This window comes from Lipophrys pholis (genome assembly GCF_963383615.2).
Source record: "Lipophrys pholis genome assembly, chromosome: 10".
NCBI lineage: Eukaryota > Metazoa > Chordata > Actinopteri > Blenniiformes > Blenniidae > Lipophrys > Lipophrys pholis.
The window spans coordinates 25,014,359-25,028,960 of NC_137640.1; the positions used below are offsets into that span (position 1 = coordinate 25,014,359).

General features: G+C 45.0%; 1 protein-coding gene across 1 annotated transcript in view; it reads right to left on the bottom strand.

The window, feature by feature from the left end:
* Window positions 1–14,602, bottom strand: part of btbd8 (BTB domain containing 8) — a gene marked incomplete at both ends in the record, with an annotated part of 29,620 nt that overhangs the window by 873 nt on the left and 14,145 nt on the right. The window contains 6 exons of the mRNA XM_080473115.1: window positions 1,648–3,474; window positions 3,563–3,669; window positions 5,271–5,355; window positions 6,508–7,021; window positions 10,163–10,224; window positions 11,119–11,248. Of these exons, the coding sequence (XP_080329241.1) occupies window positions 1,648–3,474; window positions 3,563–3,669; window positions 5,271–5,355; window positions 6,508–7,021; window positions 10,163–10,224; window positions 11,119–11,248 (2,725 nt within the window). The remainder of the gene's footprint in view (window positions 1–1,647; window positions 3,475–3,562; window positions 3,670–5,270; window positions 5,356–6,507; window positions 7,022–10,162; window positions 10,225–11,118; window positions 11,249–14,602) is intronic.

Consider the following 14,602-nt stretch of genomic DNA (forward strand, 5'->3'; position numbering starts at 1 on the left):
CAGCCATGCGTTGCCAGCACCAGTGAACTTCACCTCGGGAGAGTCCTGCGGTTCGTGGAGCAGCAAGACTTCTTTTTCTGAATGCGGTACACTGTAAAGCTGAATATTCACGGAAATTTAATGAATTCGATAATGCAAACTTTTAACAAAAAGCCTAAAAGTTGCATCGGGGTAAATGTTTGAACACTACATAAAAGCACCACATAAAACAAAGAAGTGCATTTTCAAGTGGCATAATCCCACTTATTCCCGCATTAGTGGAGGTTGAGGTTGGGAAGTCGGTGGGTGTGGTGAGGTACGATAGAAAACATGCGACGGTCAGGATGAAGGGTCGAAAACACGTATCAAAAGCAAGTAAAAAAAAAAAAATTCATAGAGGGCAATATTTGTAAACCTTCATCTCGTCTGTGTAATTTATATAGTCCTGATAATCCGCTCCCTGAATGCTGAAGGAAGTTCTCTCGTATTGTCGAGTTAAATATGTTCATATACTCCCATTTTATTTTTAAAGCTTTTAAGTCACAATAAAATGTTTGAGTTGATGAGTTAATGAACTTATTTTACTTCAATCAAGAGGCAAATATTTTTCTTTTTTAATTCCATATTTTTTTTTTATTCATAGTATCTTGTTCAGGTTTACAGTGTAGTGGAAAAAAAGAGAGACATGGCAAAACCATGACAGCAGCTCTGTACACATGACACACTTCACAGAGGGGGCTACTGACGCTACACAGAGACTACTCAACGGAAAGCTTGTCGACATAAAAACACTGCGTTCTTCTTGGATGGACACCTACGTATCTAGACACGAGGCTATTCTGCATGACAGGAAGGTAATGGAGACAAATAAAAATTTTAATAAACACACACACACACAAAAAAAAAAAAAAAAAAGATGGTATAAGGGAATGACAAGGTATTTAATAACAGCATGCGTGCAGTGCAAATTAAAAAGACAAAATAAACTGAAGTCAAGTACATTCTTAATTAAATACAAATAATATAGAACAAAGGAAATGCAGAGGAAAAGAATCAATAGATAATCTTTTGTTCGAATCAGATTTTGTCAAATCTATCACTTCCAACAGTCACAGACTCCTCCACTGCAGGAAAAAAAATAAAATGACAAAAATTATCAAAAAATCTTAATCTGTATGTACATGAAAGTGCATGGGAATACCTTTGCCACAGGCCTCGTGACAAGGTCGCTTCTTCTGGACAAACCCCAGTTTATAAGTCAGTCTGCTGTCTGAAATGCCTCTGGCTGGAAGGTAGTCTGGTTATTTCAAATGTACACTTAAGATTCTTTTTTAAAAAGAGACCAATTTCCACGTTCAAAAGGATATTGACGTTGCAAATTCAAATTTGTGTCGCGATGAAAGGGTGATTCGAATTCCAAGACCAATTTGAATTTGAACTGCTGCTCGTAACTAAACCAGTATGTTTAGTAATATCCTTTTCTTCTTCTTCTTTTCTTTTTTTTTTTTTAATAATGAAAGTGGAGTCAGGTATGTGTTGGAATACAGGTAAGAGTGCGAAGTACGAGCAAAGGAACATGGATCTTGCAGGAATTAACCTTCACTGATGGATTCTGGGGAGGTAAGATGGGTTTGGGGATCTAGGAAGACTCCGTAGATTATACGTTACCTGCAGGAGACTGTGCGGCATGTTCAGGAGAGAGCCCTGAGAGCTGAGGCTCATTTACGTCTCGGTGTAAATCGGCTTTCTTGCCTTCTGGTTGGTTAGCGGGATTTTTGCTCATCCGCCCGCTGTACTGCTCGGTGTGCCGCAGGTCCAGGTGACAAGGACGCTCATGAAGAGGCACGTCTCTGCAGTCCGACTTCTCCTCCTCCACCTGGACCCGACTGCCTTCCTCCTCCACACACTGCTGGACCTCTGTGAGGAAGACCGATTTCTCGTCGTCCTCCTCCTCCTCCTCCTCCTCGGCCTTGTGATTCTGGGACGCGTCCTCATGACGGTGCGGGATGTGGTTCAGTCGGTCGCAGGAAGGAGCCGTGGCGTCGCACTCAAACACTTCACAGGGCGTGGAAGTGTCGTCCGGATGTTGGGGAGGAGTTTGAGCGCCGCCCTCTTCTGAGGCCAGCTCCTCGCACTCGTCGACGGAGAGCAAGACGGACCGCCGGAAGTTGGAAGTCGACTGGTAGTCGGGCTGGTCGTTGTCCTGGTCTACGGCATCGTCGTCGAACGCCAGGTTCACAATCCCTTGGAAGTGTGGCGAGGGATCTGTCGGCGGCGGTTGCGCTTGCCCCGGAATCACCTCCACTTCAGACCTCTCGTCTTCCGTCTCTTCTTCATCCTCGTCCTCCTCCTCCTCCTCCTGCGAGGAGAAGAGCTGCGGGTCGGGAAATTTCTTTACAGTCACCTCAACCTCCGAGTGCTCTTCCTCTACGTGAACCTCGTCTCTCCGCAACCAGGAACGGGGGCGCTGCCTCGCCGCCTCCTCCTCACTGGTGGTTTCCGCCTCTTTCCCACGGAGACGAACCTCCACCCTCAACCCGGCGCCGCTCTCGTACATCTTCAGCTCCTCTGGGGTACTGGTGTCGCTGCTGCTGCGGCCCAGGAAGTCGGGGCAGCGCATGGTGCCGCACTTGGACACGCCCCGGTCGTTGGAGCAGTCGTCGTCTTGTGAGCCTCCGGCGTCGTAGTCCTCCGAGCGGGGCTTGATGTCGTCGGAGGAGGTGGTGTGCGTGCTGCCGGTCTCAGATTCCGGGCTGACCTGTTGGTGCACGCTGCTCCAGGAGTCCTCCAGAGGGGTGTCGGTGCTGCCCACGCTGCAGGGGGTGTCAACGGGGCGGTCGGTATCTCTTGGCGAATTTGGCGAACCGATTTTGTGGGCGTGTCCGGTGCCGACATGAGAATGAATGGCAGCACTTTGAGACGGTTTCGTTTTGCTTCCTTCAGTGTCTTTGACCTTCGCAGGTGCAGCTTTGGTGTCGCCGTTGGCTGCTGGCTGACGAGCCGTCTGGTGTGCAGCATCGCCACCACGGCCTTCCTGTGCAGCAGCAGCCTCGGGGTTCGACTCCGGGTTGATCGGGCCCGTTTCAGTTTGGCTCCTCGGCTGTTTAACGTCCACCGCAGAGAGTTCACAGGGATCCTGCTCGGGAATACTTTTTTCACCGGACTTGCAATCAGACTCATTCTCCGAACCTTTGCTGCCTTCGGTTTTCTTGGAGGCAGTGGAGGTTCTAGTTTTGGACGGGGTTTTCTCTGTCGAGAATTCCGTGTTATTTTTCAGCTTTGGTCCCGACTTGGCGGCTGCTGCTGAGGACTGCTTGGCCGGGGCTGCTGAGGCTTTCGCTGGTTTGACGGTTGACTTGGCGGGGGCCCCGGTCCCTGAAACTGATTTTGCGATCTTCTTTTTAGGAGTTTCCCCGGCTGTTTTATCTGCTGCATCTTTGTTGTCATCTTTCCTGGTGAAAGCTGGCTTTTTTATAGAGGATCCCTGTTTAGCGACTGATTAACCAAAATAGAAACAGAGCCGTGCATAAACGTCGAGCAGAAAGTTCCACGCAGACGATTGAGTAGACATTAATCAGCTCACCATTATTTTCCGGGGCGTTTCTTCCCTTGGTGTCCGCCCTCGACGCCGCTCCAGCAGAGGCTGACGTGGACTTGCCACTTTCTTTCACACTTTCGTTACCGGTCACACTGCAAGTTGGAAAACAGACGGTCAAAAACTGTCGGAGCACAAAAGCTTTGGGCACAAACAACCAACCGCTCCAGCTCACGTCGTCACACAATGCTTTTTTAAGAAGCGGCTGCAGAGAGGGCAAATCGCGAATTAATATTCATCACAAGTGGGGTGTTTCAGTTAGTCAAGGGCAAACTTCTGAAATGAGCTGATTACCAATGCAAAGAATTTCAAATTGTTACTGGTGTCCTTGGGGGGAAAATGTTCTCAGACACAGTCTGATGTCAGGAACACATTTTTGCAGTTTGCGTCTCAAAGTCAGTGGAACTGGTACATCTTTTCATCATCTGAGATGTTGGGTGAGTTTATACAAAGGAGCTTGAAGAAATCAACTACAGATATTCACCACTGTTCAAAATCACATTATGTACGACTGAAGGAAGAGTCTGACACGGCAGAGCAGATTTTCAGAAGCAGTCTTCTAAAGTTGGATCTGCAGTCGGTTTGAAGTGACATGAGACAAAAACAATGTGAAACGGAGCCACAAACACTGCCAGGAGAAAATTAATATTACCATCATCCTAAACCTTGCTGTTAAACTGCAAAGGGTGAACCAACATCATATCAAATCCTATAGTTTAAGAATGGGATGTCACTCAAGTTCATATGTGTGAATGCAAGCGAGCGAATACTTTTGGCAATACAGTGTATTTATGCTGGCAGTTCAGTTTGCATTTTCCCCCCCTTTTTTTTTAACAACTACCAGCCTGAAGACATATAAAATTTGTAAGCGACATGGTAGAATCTCTTGTTTCCACAAAGGAGGCCAATCTAGCAATGCAAAGAAGAAATGTTTATTTAGGCTCCCAGCTATTTATCGGATAACTTACAATGCTTGCTTTCTGAAGAGGCAATTAAATATTCATGCAGTCCCAGGACGGGTGGAGTTTGGAAGATGCCGACTGCAAAACAGGTATTTTTAACACATTGGGAGGACGGATAAGCTTGTCATGGTGTCCTACGTGGCTGCTTTTATCGCTCCGACGACCAAACATAACCTGAAACAACAAGGTGAGACTGTGCGACAACACACAATTGATCTGCCCTGTGTATTTGGTGTCTTAAACCTTTTACAGTAATCCATTTCAACCTCTTCCCTTAATGTGCGGCTTTGCCAAGTTTGTTTCTGAAACACAGGCGATATAGGCGGCGGCACTTTTTAAGCAGTTTAACATATTCTTGGTTGTACTTTGTAAAATATTAGCAAAGGTAACGTAAGACGAGCCATATTTAGAGGCGGAGGTGGCTTAGAGGTTAGAGAAGTAGACCTGGGATCTCAGGTTTGATTCCCACAGCAGACAGGTCACCACTGTGGGTCCCTGCGCTTGACATTTGACCTTGATCAGCCCCCCAGAGCGCCGTAATGTGGCTGCCCACTGATTGATCAATCTGGTAAAGAAAAAAAAAAAAAAAGGGATTTCCCCAAGGAGATTAATAATGAATGTTTAGTTTATTAGTTTTTTCTACAAGTGGTCTTCGCTCTCACCATATCCTCCTCCGTTGTTCTTTAATGATGGTTTACTTTAGTGTAACACAGCCGTGTGCGGAGTAAACTTACCCTCTGCTGGTTCTACCGTCTGACTTCGGGGGAGGTTTAGTCGTCGGTGATTTATTCATGGCCTTCACTTGTTTGGGCTTTGCACCTGAAAAGGCAAATATCATCCACATGTCTAACTTCAGGAATGAAAAGCTCGTGACTGCAGATGGAAGTCGATTTGCACTGGGGGTGGATCGAAAGCGTACAGTCCCAGTAGCTTCTCAACTTGGCGTCACATGTGTGTCTGTGCACGTGTGTGTGTGTGGTTTGATATGAAAACAACCAGCAGTGCCAACTAGTGGCCCTACATGAAAAACTATATACATGAACTTTCAGCATTTCTGTGTAAACAAACCTTGTTTTCAAAACGTTTCTGTGCAAATGCAAAGATATTCTGAAAGGAAAACACAACGACTTGAAAAGATGTTGTGTAAACGAGGCCTCAGTCATACTTCAATCGCCAGAAGCCACAACTGTCACTGTTGCAACCTTTAAACTTTCTTCATTCACACAGATTTTTTAAGATTTCCTATGCGACACTACTGTTGGTGACAAGGACAAATCTGCACCTCACAGGTGATGTGGGGAAATGGAGGGGAATGCCATCTGTGATACTGCACCACGGAGGACTTAAATAAATCTGTCTCATCTGCCTAAATCAAATAATCTTCAGGGCTGTAGGGATGCCCAGCAGGATAGGGGCGAGGAGCAGTGTGCTCTCAAACGTGTGAGCTCACATTACAGACATGAAGTCACTTTCGGGGTGGAGTACAGGGACTCGTGCTGCGCTCCTAACAGCAGGACAGGCAGCTGAGGCCCACATGAGTGTGAGCCAATGCTGGCTGGGATTACCGCACCTCTCTGAAGCTGAAGTCACCACAAAGGCTTCAAGTGATCAGCCACCGCCACCCTGAGCGACAGCTGCACGGGTTCAACCTCTGCTACACTGCTGCTAAGTTGGACACCAACAGGCTGTCACGGCCACGGTCCATGTGTGCATGCTTTCCTAGATAGAGCCGGATTCATACAAGAAGCTGCCTCTGTGTGTGTGTGTGTGTGTGTGTGTGTGTCCCTCTCCTGGCTCTAGCACAGCATTCATCACACTAATTAGACTGGAGGACCTTTTCATATTCCAGCTACAGTGTCAGCGCCGGAGTCGACTTGCTGACACTACAACCCGGCAGCAGTGATGTACAACGCGTTAATTGGTGTCAGTCACGGTGACGAACAGTAAATTCATTGATAAAAAAGGCTGAACCTGAAATGGAGTGGGCGTCGCTGGCACCGTTCTCTGGCGAGGGGCTGCCCGACTTGGACGAAGCGCTGGGCTGGGTGGTGCCAGCGCCGTTGTGAGCCTTTTTGGCTGAACTCCTCTGAGCCTTCGCTCCCGTCGTCTGGCTCGAGGATGTACCGCTTGGGGGACACGTCTTGGGCCTCGCACCTGGGTTCGGCTTCTTGTCTTGCTCTTTTGCCCCATGAGTGCTTCTGGGGCCGTTGGTGCTGGCTACGTCCCGTCTGGCCCTGGCAGCTCCTGTGCCGTTCACAACTGGCACGCTCGCTGAGGCTGTTTTTGCTGCTGCTGCCGCCTTTTCTCCTGGTCTCTTAGTGGTTTTAGCCTTTGAGGCGGGAGCATCACTCGGTTTGCTCGCCATCCCCAGTCCATCAGACTTCATGGCTGACGCTGCACCACAGGAGGAAGAGTTTCTCTTTTCAGCCAGGCCCAGCAGAGGAAGACTCTCAGGTGCAGTTAATGGGCATCTTGCAGGCCTTGGCTGTCGGGAAAAAAAAAGAAGCAAATATAATCATCAGAAACGAACAGGATTAATCGTCTAGAAAAATCTACGCAGAGCCATAATAAAGTACAAGTTCAAGACAAGTCGCTGTTGCAGATCACCAAACTCATGCCGCCTGTCACCTCGAACTTTTCGTGTACAAACTATTTTTAACACAAAAATTATATTTGAAAATGATAGCACATGTACTGTCATTGCAATATCGACATACATACTGCGAAAGACTTAACGGCAATAAATGAAGCCTCCAGGCACGATGCATTCAAGCTCAGCATTTTAACACTTGGCCAATCAAATGGTGCCCCACTGCACTAGATTTTTTTGAAAAATAGGTCATATTTCACTTATTTATTTCAATATTACATCAAACCTGGTGGCAACAGTTCGTGAGTTAGAAGCACAAAAATGGGGAAAAATAAAAACTGAGTCAACAACTTGGCCCGCTTCTGAAACGAGGCTGTTAGCAGGAATTACTGAAGCATGTGATTAAAAAACAAGAAGAAAGAAAGCAAAGAAAAATTAAACCCAAATGCAACGTAGTCATATCTGGGTCAAATTCAACGCAATAAGACATATCACAAGTCATATTCTGATTGTCAGACATTAGGACTGCACAATATTAAACATGTGATACATGATAATGTTGAGCGAAGACAGTTAAAAACTGATATTAGTCTTAACTTCATTTTTCATCGTGATAAAATTATTCAGGAAAACTGACACATCTTCGAAGGGGGGGGGGATAAAATCCATCCATCTTGGATGGATTGCATCTAACATTTCTTTATAAGTAAGCGATTTTGCTTTGAAATAGAAAAACGAATCTTTTCAGTTGTAGTTTTGCATTTTATTTGAGCCTAAACCAGAACTAGCCTAGTCCAGACGAGACGAGACTGCAGCCTCCCAGGAGCAGCGGGTCGATCTGCATGTGGTGTGAGCCGAAAAATATATTTTTGGTTGTTGACATAGTGCCAGGGAGCCGCATGACTACATGCAGTGGTTAACGCTCTCGCCTCACAGCCGGGCGTTTGTGTCTGGAGTTTAGCATGTTCTCCTCATGTGTGCTCGGGTTTCCTCCAGGTACTGCGGTGTCCGCCCACTGTCCAAAAACATACATGTGAGGTTAATTGCGACACTAAATTGCCTCTAGGTGAGTGTGTGGGATTGTCTGTCTCTGTTTGTTTGTCCTGTGATGGACTGGTGATCTGTCCAACTGTCTCCTGACCTCGCCCGCAGTTCAGATCAGGATTCAGCGGTATGGAGGGCAGATGGACGGACAGACAGACAGACTGACGACCTCTAAGGCCCGGAAAACAGAAAACTTTTGTAGCGTTTGGTTATCTGTTTGCACAACAACGGCGGTTGGAGGCACTGAAAACGCAACTTTTTGAAAAGGGATTCCAAGGTGGAACTTTTCGAAAAAGCACCAACGTGTAACCGGGGAAAAATGCATCTTTCTGAAAACACTCGGGCTCTGTCTCACACGGCGGAAATACTGTTAGTGCTCATCTGCAGAAGATCTATTTACCACGGCCGTGGTGCGCAAGTGCAGTAGATAGACAATAACAACAACAACGGCCTCCAGAGTGTCATGACTCCCAGCCCATAGTCTCTTGAACTTGGTAGTGAAGAATATTACACTTTTAACGCTAATGACAATAATGTTATATTAATAATTATGCTAGAATGCCGCTTGAGGCCTAAATGCTAGAATAGAGTGCCTTTGTTCAAGATGCTTAAGTATGTCTTCATTATTAGACCTGCTGAAACGGTACGATCCAGTCAAGGCCACAGATAACTCCGGAAAAACAACGATCCCAACAGAATATTTTCACATGTAAACTGATGGGACGTCTTTTCTGACTGGCAACAAGACGTCATTTCCCAAATTGATCAACTGCGTAAAGCCCAGCCTATTGTCTCGGGTGTGGCCGACACCTCGAACAAAACAGTTTGAAATCGAAAGTCTGGCACCGTGTCTTTTCTCATGTACGACACATCTCCAAGGACCAGCACGCTGAACATTGCATTTGGCTGTCTTTGCTTAATGAATGGTAAAATGTATCTTGCTGTCTTCAGACTTCTTTAGAGAACCAAGTTCAGGACCAAAGGACCGGGCAGGACCGTGGACTCTAAGAATGGTGGTCTGTCAATACGAATGTCTGTGTATTTTCGCCATTGTTAATATTTATTGTGTATTGTTCTCTGTGCGCATGTTTGTGTTTTCATAACCAAAACAAACCACAGAGTCAAACCTGTGGCCCGGCATGCTGAGTTTCTGCCAATGCAGTGTAAACGGACATTGTTTTCAAAACGTTGACTTGAAAACACGAAACCTTTCTGAAACGAAAACACAAAAACTGTGTTTTCGTTTGAAACAGTCCAAATGAAGATTTGAGCATCTAGTCTGACAGCTGTCACCAATGGCGTGTGAATGTGTCTCCCAACATTAAAAGCTTTTGGACTGCTAAAATAAGCTTAAAAATCAAAACAAAACAAAAAAGCTATATTAGTGGACTCCATCTATGAGAAGAGGTGGACAACCTCTTGCACACCTCTAATTTGCCTAAACAAAACACTTTCCCAAATAATGGAGGAAACAATAAGCCAAGGAACCTTAATCTGATTTTATTTGACATCCGAAAAAAACAAAATTTAATTAAATTTTTGACAACCTCAGACCAGACAAGTCTTGTGGTCCCCTTTCAAACAAGGACACAAGCCCAGCGGGGGTCCAGGACCTTGGGGTGGGAACTACTGACCTAGAACCGCCAAAGACAGTAAAGAGTCACATCCTGAGAGATCAGAGAGACGCTACTGCTCTAAATCACCAACACCTAATATTTTGGCAACCCAGATCTGGATCACCTCGGCAAAGCTTATCTCAGCAATACATCAGTTCACAGAGGCGATGCTGCTCATTCATTCTCTCTGCCCCTCTTTGCTGTGCGGGTGGGGCATTTATACCATATGGCATTTGAGGGGCATTTCATGTGGACGTCTCCGAGCGCTATAAGTTTACATCATCAGGCCAAGTCAAAGATTTGGGTCCAGCTTGAGGGATCAAACAGTTTAAAATAGAGCAACGCTTGAAAACATTGCCAAAATGGTTAACAATACCTTAGAGCTCGTCAGTACAGGTTTCTTGCGAAGTCTCCGATTGTCACCTTCATCAAGAGCGTCTGTTGAAAGACGACAAAAAAGGTTGGCAGAGCACGTAAATGAATAATTAAAATCTGGCTTCACTGATTTCTTCCACAACATTGTGTCTGGGTTCTTCGTTATCTGAGCCAGAGCAGCCATTGTTTTCATTCATAAATCCCTGTTTCCCCACACCCTTTGTTTACTCCTTGCCCTTTCCTGTGAGCAAACAAACAGGAGATGAGTGGATTGACCAGTCAGATGTGTCCCGAGAACAATCTTCGGGAAAAAATGCGTGGCCATTTCTTCACTTCTTCAATAAACAAGTCAAAAGCTGCACCCAATTTTTACAAGACATTCACAATAAAAAAAAGTCTAAATCGTTTGCTGTGTTGACTCCATGTAAGAGCTGGAGTCTTGTTACACTGGCAAAAAAAATGTAGCAGCAATAGGCACGCACCGATACCAGCTGCATGAATTATTCATGTGGTGCATTTCACCACATTACTAAGGCAGGAGGCAGCATATGAATCGTACTTTGCAGATACTCTTTAAGACGAAAGAGGACTGCCAGCCTTTCACTCCCACCTATTAAAAACAAGCATGGCGCATCTGGTGCATTTAACCATGTTGGCGTGTGCTCCGCTGCCACAGACGGGTCAAATGTAAAGATTTAGCACTCCGAAAGAGACAATAAATGGGTTAGTGTTGACCGGGCTGCTGCTCATAAAGGGAGTCGCGAAGCATTAAATCAGCCAACGGCATAGTCACCGAGGGCTTGGTTCATTGCTAATTATGCAGAACCACTGTTTCAAGATTAGGCTGGGTTAAAGAGTTAAAAAAAATAAATAAAAAAACATGCACTCTCACGCACTGCAGTATGATTTTTTTTCAGCTCACACACACAGAGAAATATATATTTTTTGCATTATTACCTGCAAAGACTTTCTCCTGGTGTCTGGACGACAGAGCCTCCCATCCCGTCGTGTGGCGAATAGCGTAAAAGGACTGAACCAGGAAGGTCCACAGGCGCCCGCGCAACGTGCAAATCTCCTGCCTGAACGGCTGGCGGTAACACAGAGCGAGAGGCAGAGAGGGGAGGAGAAGAATGGATGAGGGGTGCGCTAAAGCACGGGCGAATCAGCAGCTGCTTGAAGAACCTTTTCACCATGGCAACAAATACCCCTCCCTCCCTCCCCTCCTCCCCCTCCCTTACTCTGTCTTCTTTGCAGAATCCACTCAGGCTCCTTCATGAAGGAGGAGGAGGAAGGGCGGGGGGGGTTTGATGTCTCTGATGTCACTGGCTGATGCCCATACTCTGGTTTCCACGGCTGGATATAAAAATGGGGGCTGGAAGGATGGGGAGGAGCTATCGCTTCCCCCTTATATCTGCTCACACACACACACCCACCAACCCAGACACACATTCACACACACACACACACACAGCCTTCACCGGCAGATACACAGGCCAGATTAGCGAAGGCTGCTGGCACACGTCACAGTCTCCCTGCTCCTAATCCATTCTGCCATACTGTACCGTATTTACAAGGGTTATGGGCTTTAACTTGTGCAGCTAGGTCACTTTCTCCTGGAAGTCACCTCTCGAGCTCATCTGGCTCATCTGCTCACAGCTTTATTTGTTTTTTTATTACAACTATTTCACAAAATAGGATGAGATGGATTTCCACCCGACCTGATCGTGATCCATGTTCACAGAGGTTATTAGGACTTCAGTGGTAGTTTTCAAAACATATGCACGTCTAACACAATGCAACTTCATTTCAGTCTTTGTTGACGGAACAGGTAACAATCAGAAGTGTAAACATATATGAGGAAAAGGAAGTTTGGCAGACAAACTCTTTGTTACAGCAGTATTTCTTATTTCTTTGAATTTTCTTACAAATGATGCCACAGCTTTTGTAATTATTTAAACTCACATCCTCAGCTCTGCTGCTCATTCCACTAATGCATGTCCATACAAGTGTGGCACCATATAAAGGGAGCACAAACAGGATTCCCAAAACATACATATGAAATTATGTTTACTAAGACTTAGGGTGATCTATGTCATCATCAGAAAAAGATCAGATAAATGCTGCACTATTTTTAGCTCCAGCTTAATAAACATTTAATGTTAATTAATCTGCATGTATGCTGCATGGATTTAAAGGCTTAGACTTATCTTATCGTGCTCAATGTGCACATGCAGGCGATGTACACAGGCATAGCAATGCTGCTTTACCATGACTTACAGGTTAGAACTAACATACCAAATACACAAGAGTTTCACGTTTACATGGCAACATTTTGAGCATGGTGTCCAGTTACAACGGCAGAAATGCTGAAAACGACGTAGTTAGCATGTTGGGCCACTAGTAGGTGCTGTTAATAAAATAAACCTGAAATCTCACATAAAACACGTTCAAAACAAAATATCAAGAAGCAATTCAGTACTCGGTAAAGTAAAACACATTCTGGACCACAAGTCACTCCACAATTTATACTGTTCACTGGTGTTACCATATCTCAATTACAGTGCAGCGGTTTAGGGCAATACATATAAATGTTCACTGCAGCCACTATCAATTCTACAAAAGAGAGCAATTATGATAATTCATAAAACTGGGTATAGACATCATACAAATTCACTCTTCTTGAAATCAAAATTATCAAAATTCACTGACCTGGAATATTTTACTGATGTATAAAGCAATAAACAACCAACTTCCTACACATATTCAAAACTAGTTTTTTTTAACAGAGATGGAGGTTACAACTGGAGTTAAAAGCTAAAACACAGAAGATTTCACACAACTTTAAAGTCCTTTTGTTTGTCAGTATGTGGAGTGACATTGTAGAATGGATTCGAGGCAAAGCTCAGAAATTACTAATGCAACAACACATCATCAGTAGGGTAAAACTAACCTGTCTCACTACGGTCTAAGCCCAGCTCACGTTCCCTAATAGTGGGCGAACAATCCAACGCTTGGTGAAATCAGCTTCTCAATAGAAGAATCAAAAAAGCAACGTTGCTATGACGCTTAGCCACCACAAGCCAGTTATCCCTGTGGTAACCTTTCTGACACCTCCTGCTTAAAACTCAAAAAGTCAGAAGGATGGTGAGGCCCGGTTCCACCGTCTGTATTCAGCACAACCCCGTTCAAACAGTGGAACAAAACAATGGAACAGGGAGGTACCAGGGAGGAAGACGGGCTGTTGACACTGGTATAAGAATGATTTATCATTTAATTTATATTATTCATTTACTACATTTCTTGTGCAGGCACTGCTCTTCTGTCCAGTTGGGCTTTCCAGTTCTTTTATTGGTATCCATTCCATTTGTTGTTTTCATCATTCTGCCAAATCAAATCTCTTTTTCTAAGAGCTCCACCAATCACAGGAATTGGTGACCACTGCGGCCGCGTCCACCATTAATATCAAATACATTAAGTGGTAAAAATAACCAGCGTGGACCAAAAAGATAACAATAAGTAAATCAATATAATAAGCGGCATGTGAACAAGGTAAGTTCAATCATTTTTAAGCTGCGTACAAATTAATAAAATTTTTCGGAGTTTCATCATAATGACATCAAATAATTTTGATGATTACACATTTTTCATACAGCCCAAGATATGTGATGGGTTCGTTTTACTCTCCATTCATTACTAGGAGCACAGAGCGCTTTTTTCTGTCTTCCTTTCTCTAACAACCAATCACGGCTTTTGGCAGACTGCATCATACGTAAGAAGGGGGTGAACCACATTACCTTACGAAGATACAAGTTTCTGTCAACTCCTGGCTCAGAGTTCCCAGATCTCCCAGTTCTCAGATCCCTTGATAGGAATTTTTAGGCTAATTAAGGAGCTCTCTGAGAGGTTCAGAGCTCCTATGAGCGGCCAAACCTTTAGGGGGCAGTGTAAGGAGAAGCATTAAGCCATGATAGCCAATCAGAGTCCTGGAAAAAACACAATGTCACGAATTGTGACGTAAATCTGATGTAAAAGTTTATCCAGATCTCCACTTTGGCCTGAGTTTTCAGGAATCATCGTTTGTGGTGAGTCGTAGCTGCGTTTGTACAAATGCGCGGCCCAAACACAGAGAAATATGACCGTTTTTTCAGATACCCGGGTACGTGTAAACATGGCCTCAGACGGCGTTGAGGACAGTCCTGACAGCAGGGATAGCATAGCATAGTCTCTCTCTTGCTCCGCCACCACATGGTGGAGTTATCCTTGCAAGGGGTGGAGGACAGGTTTCTGTACACCTTTGATAAAATGTCCACTTTGCAAGTATTGCATGTTGCTCTGTTGTCATCCTTTCTCGTGAAATGTAACAAAACGCTCGAGTGTTTGTCGCCGCTTGAGCGCCATGTTTCCTGCTGTACTGGTGAATGACGCTTCGTTGACGTTGCGT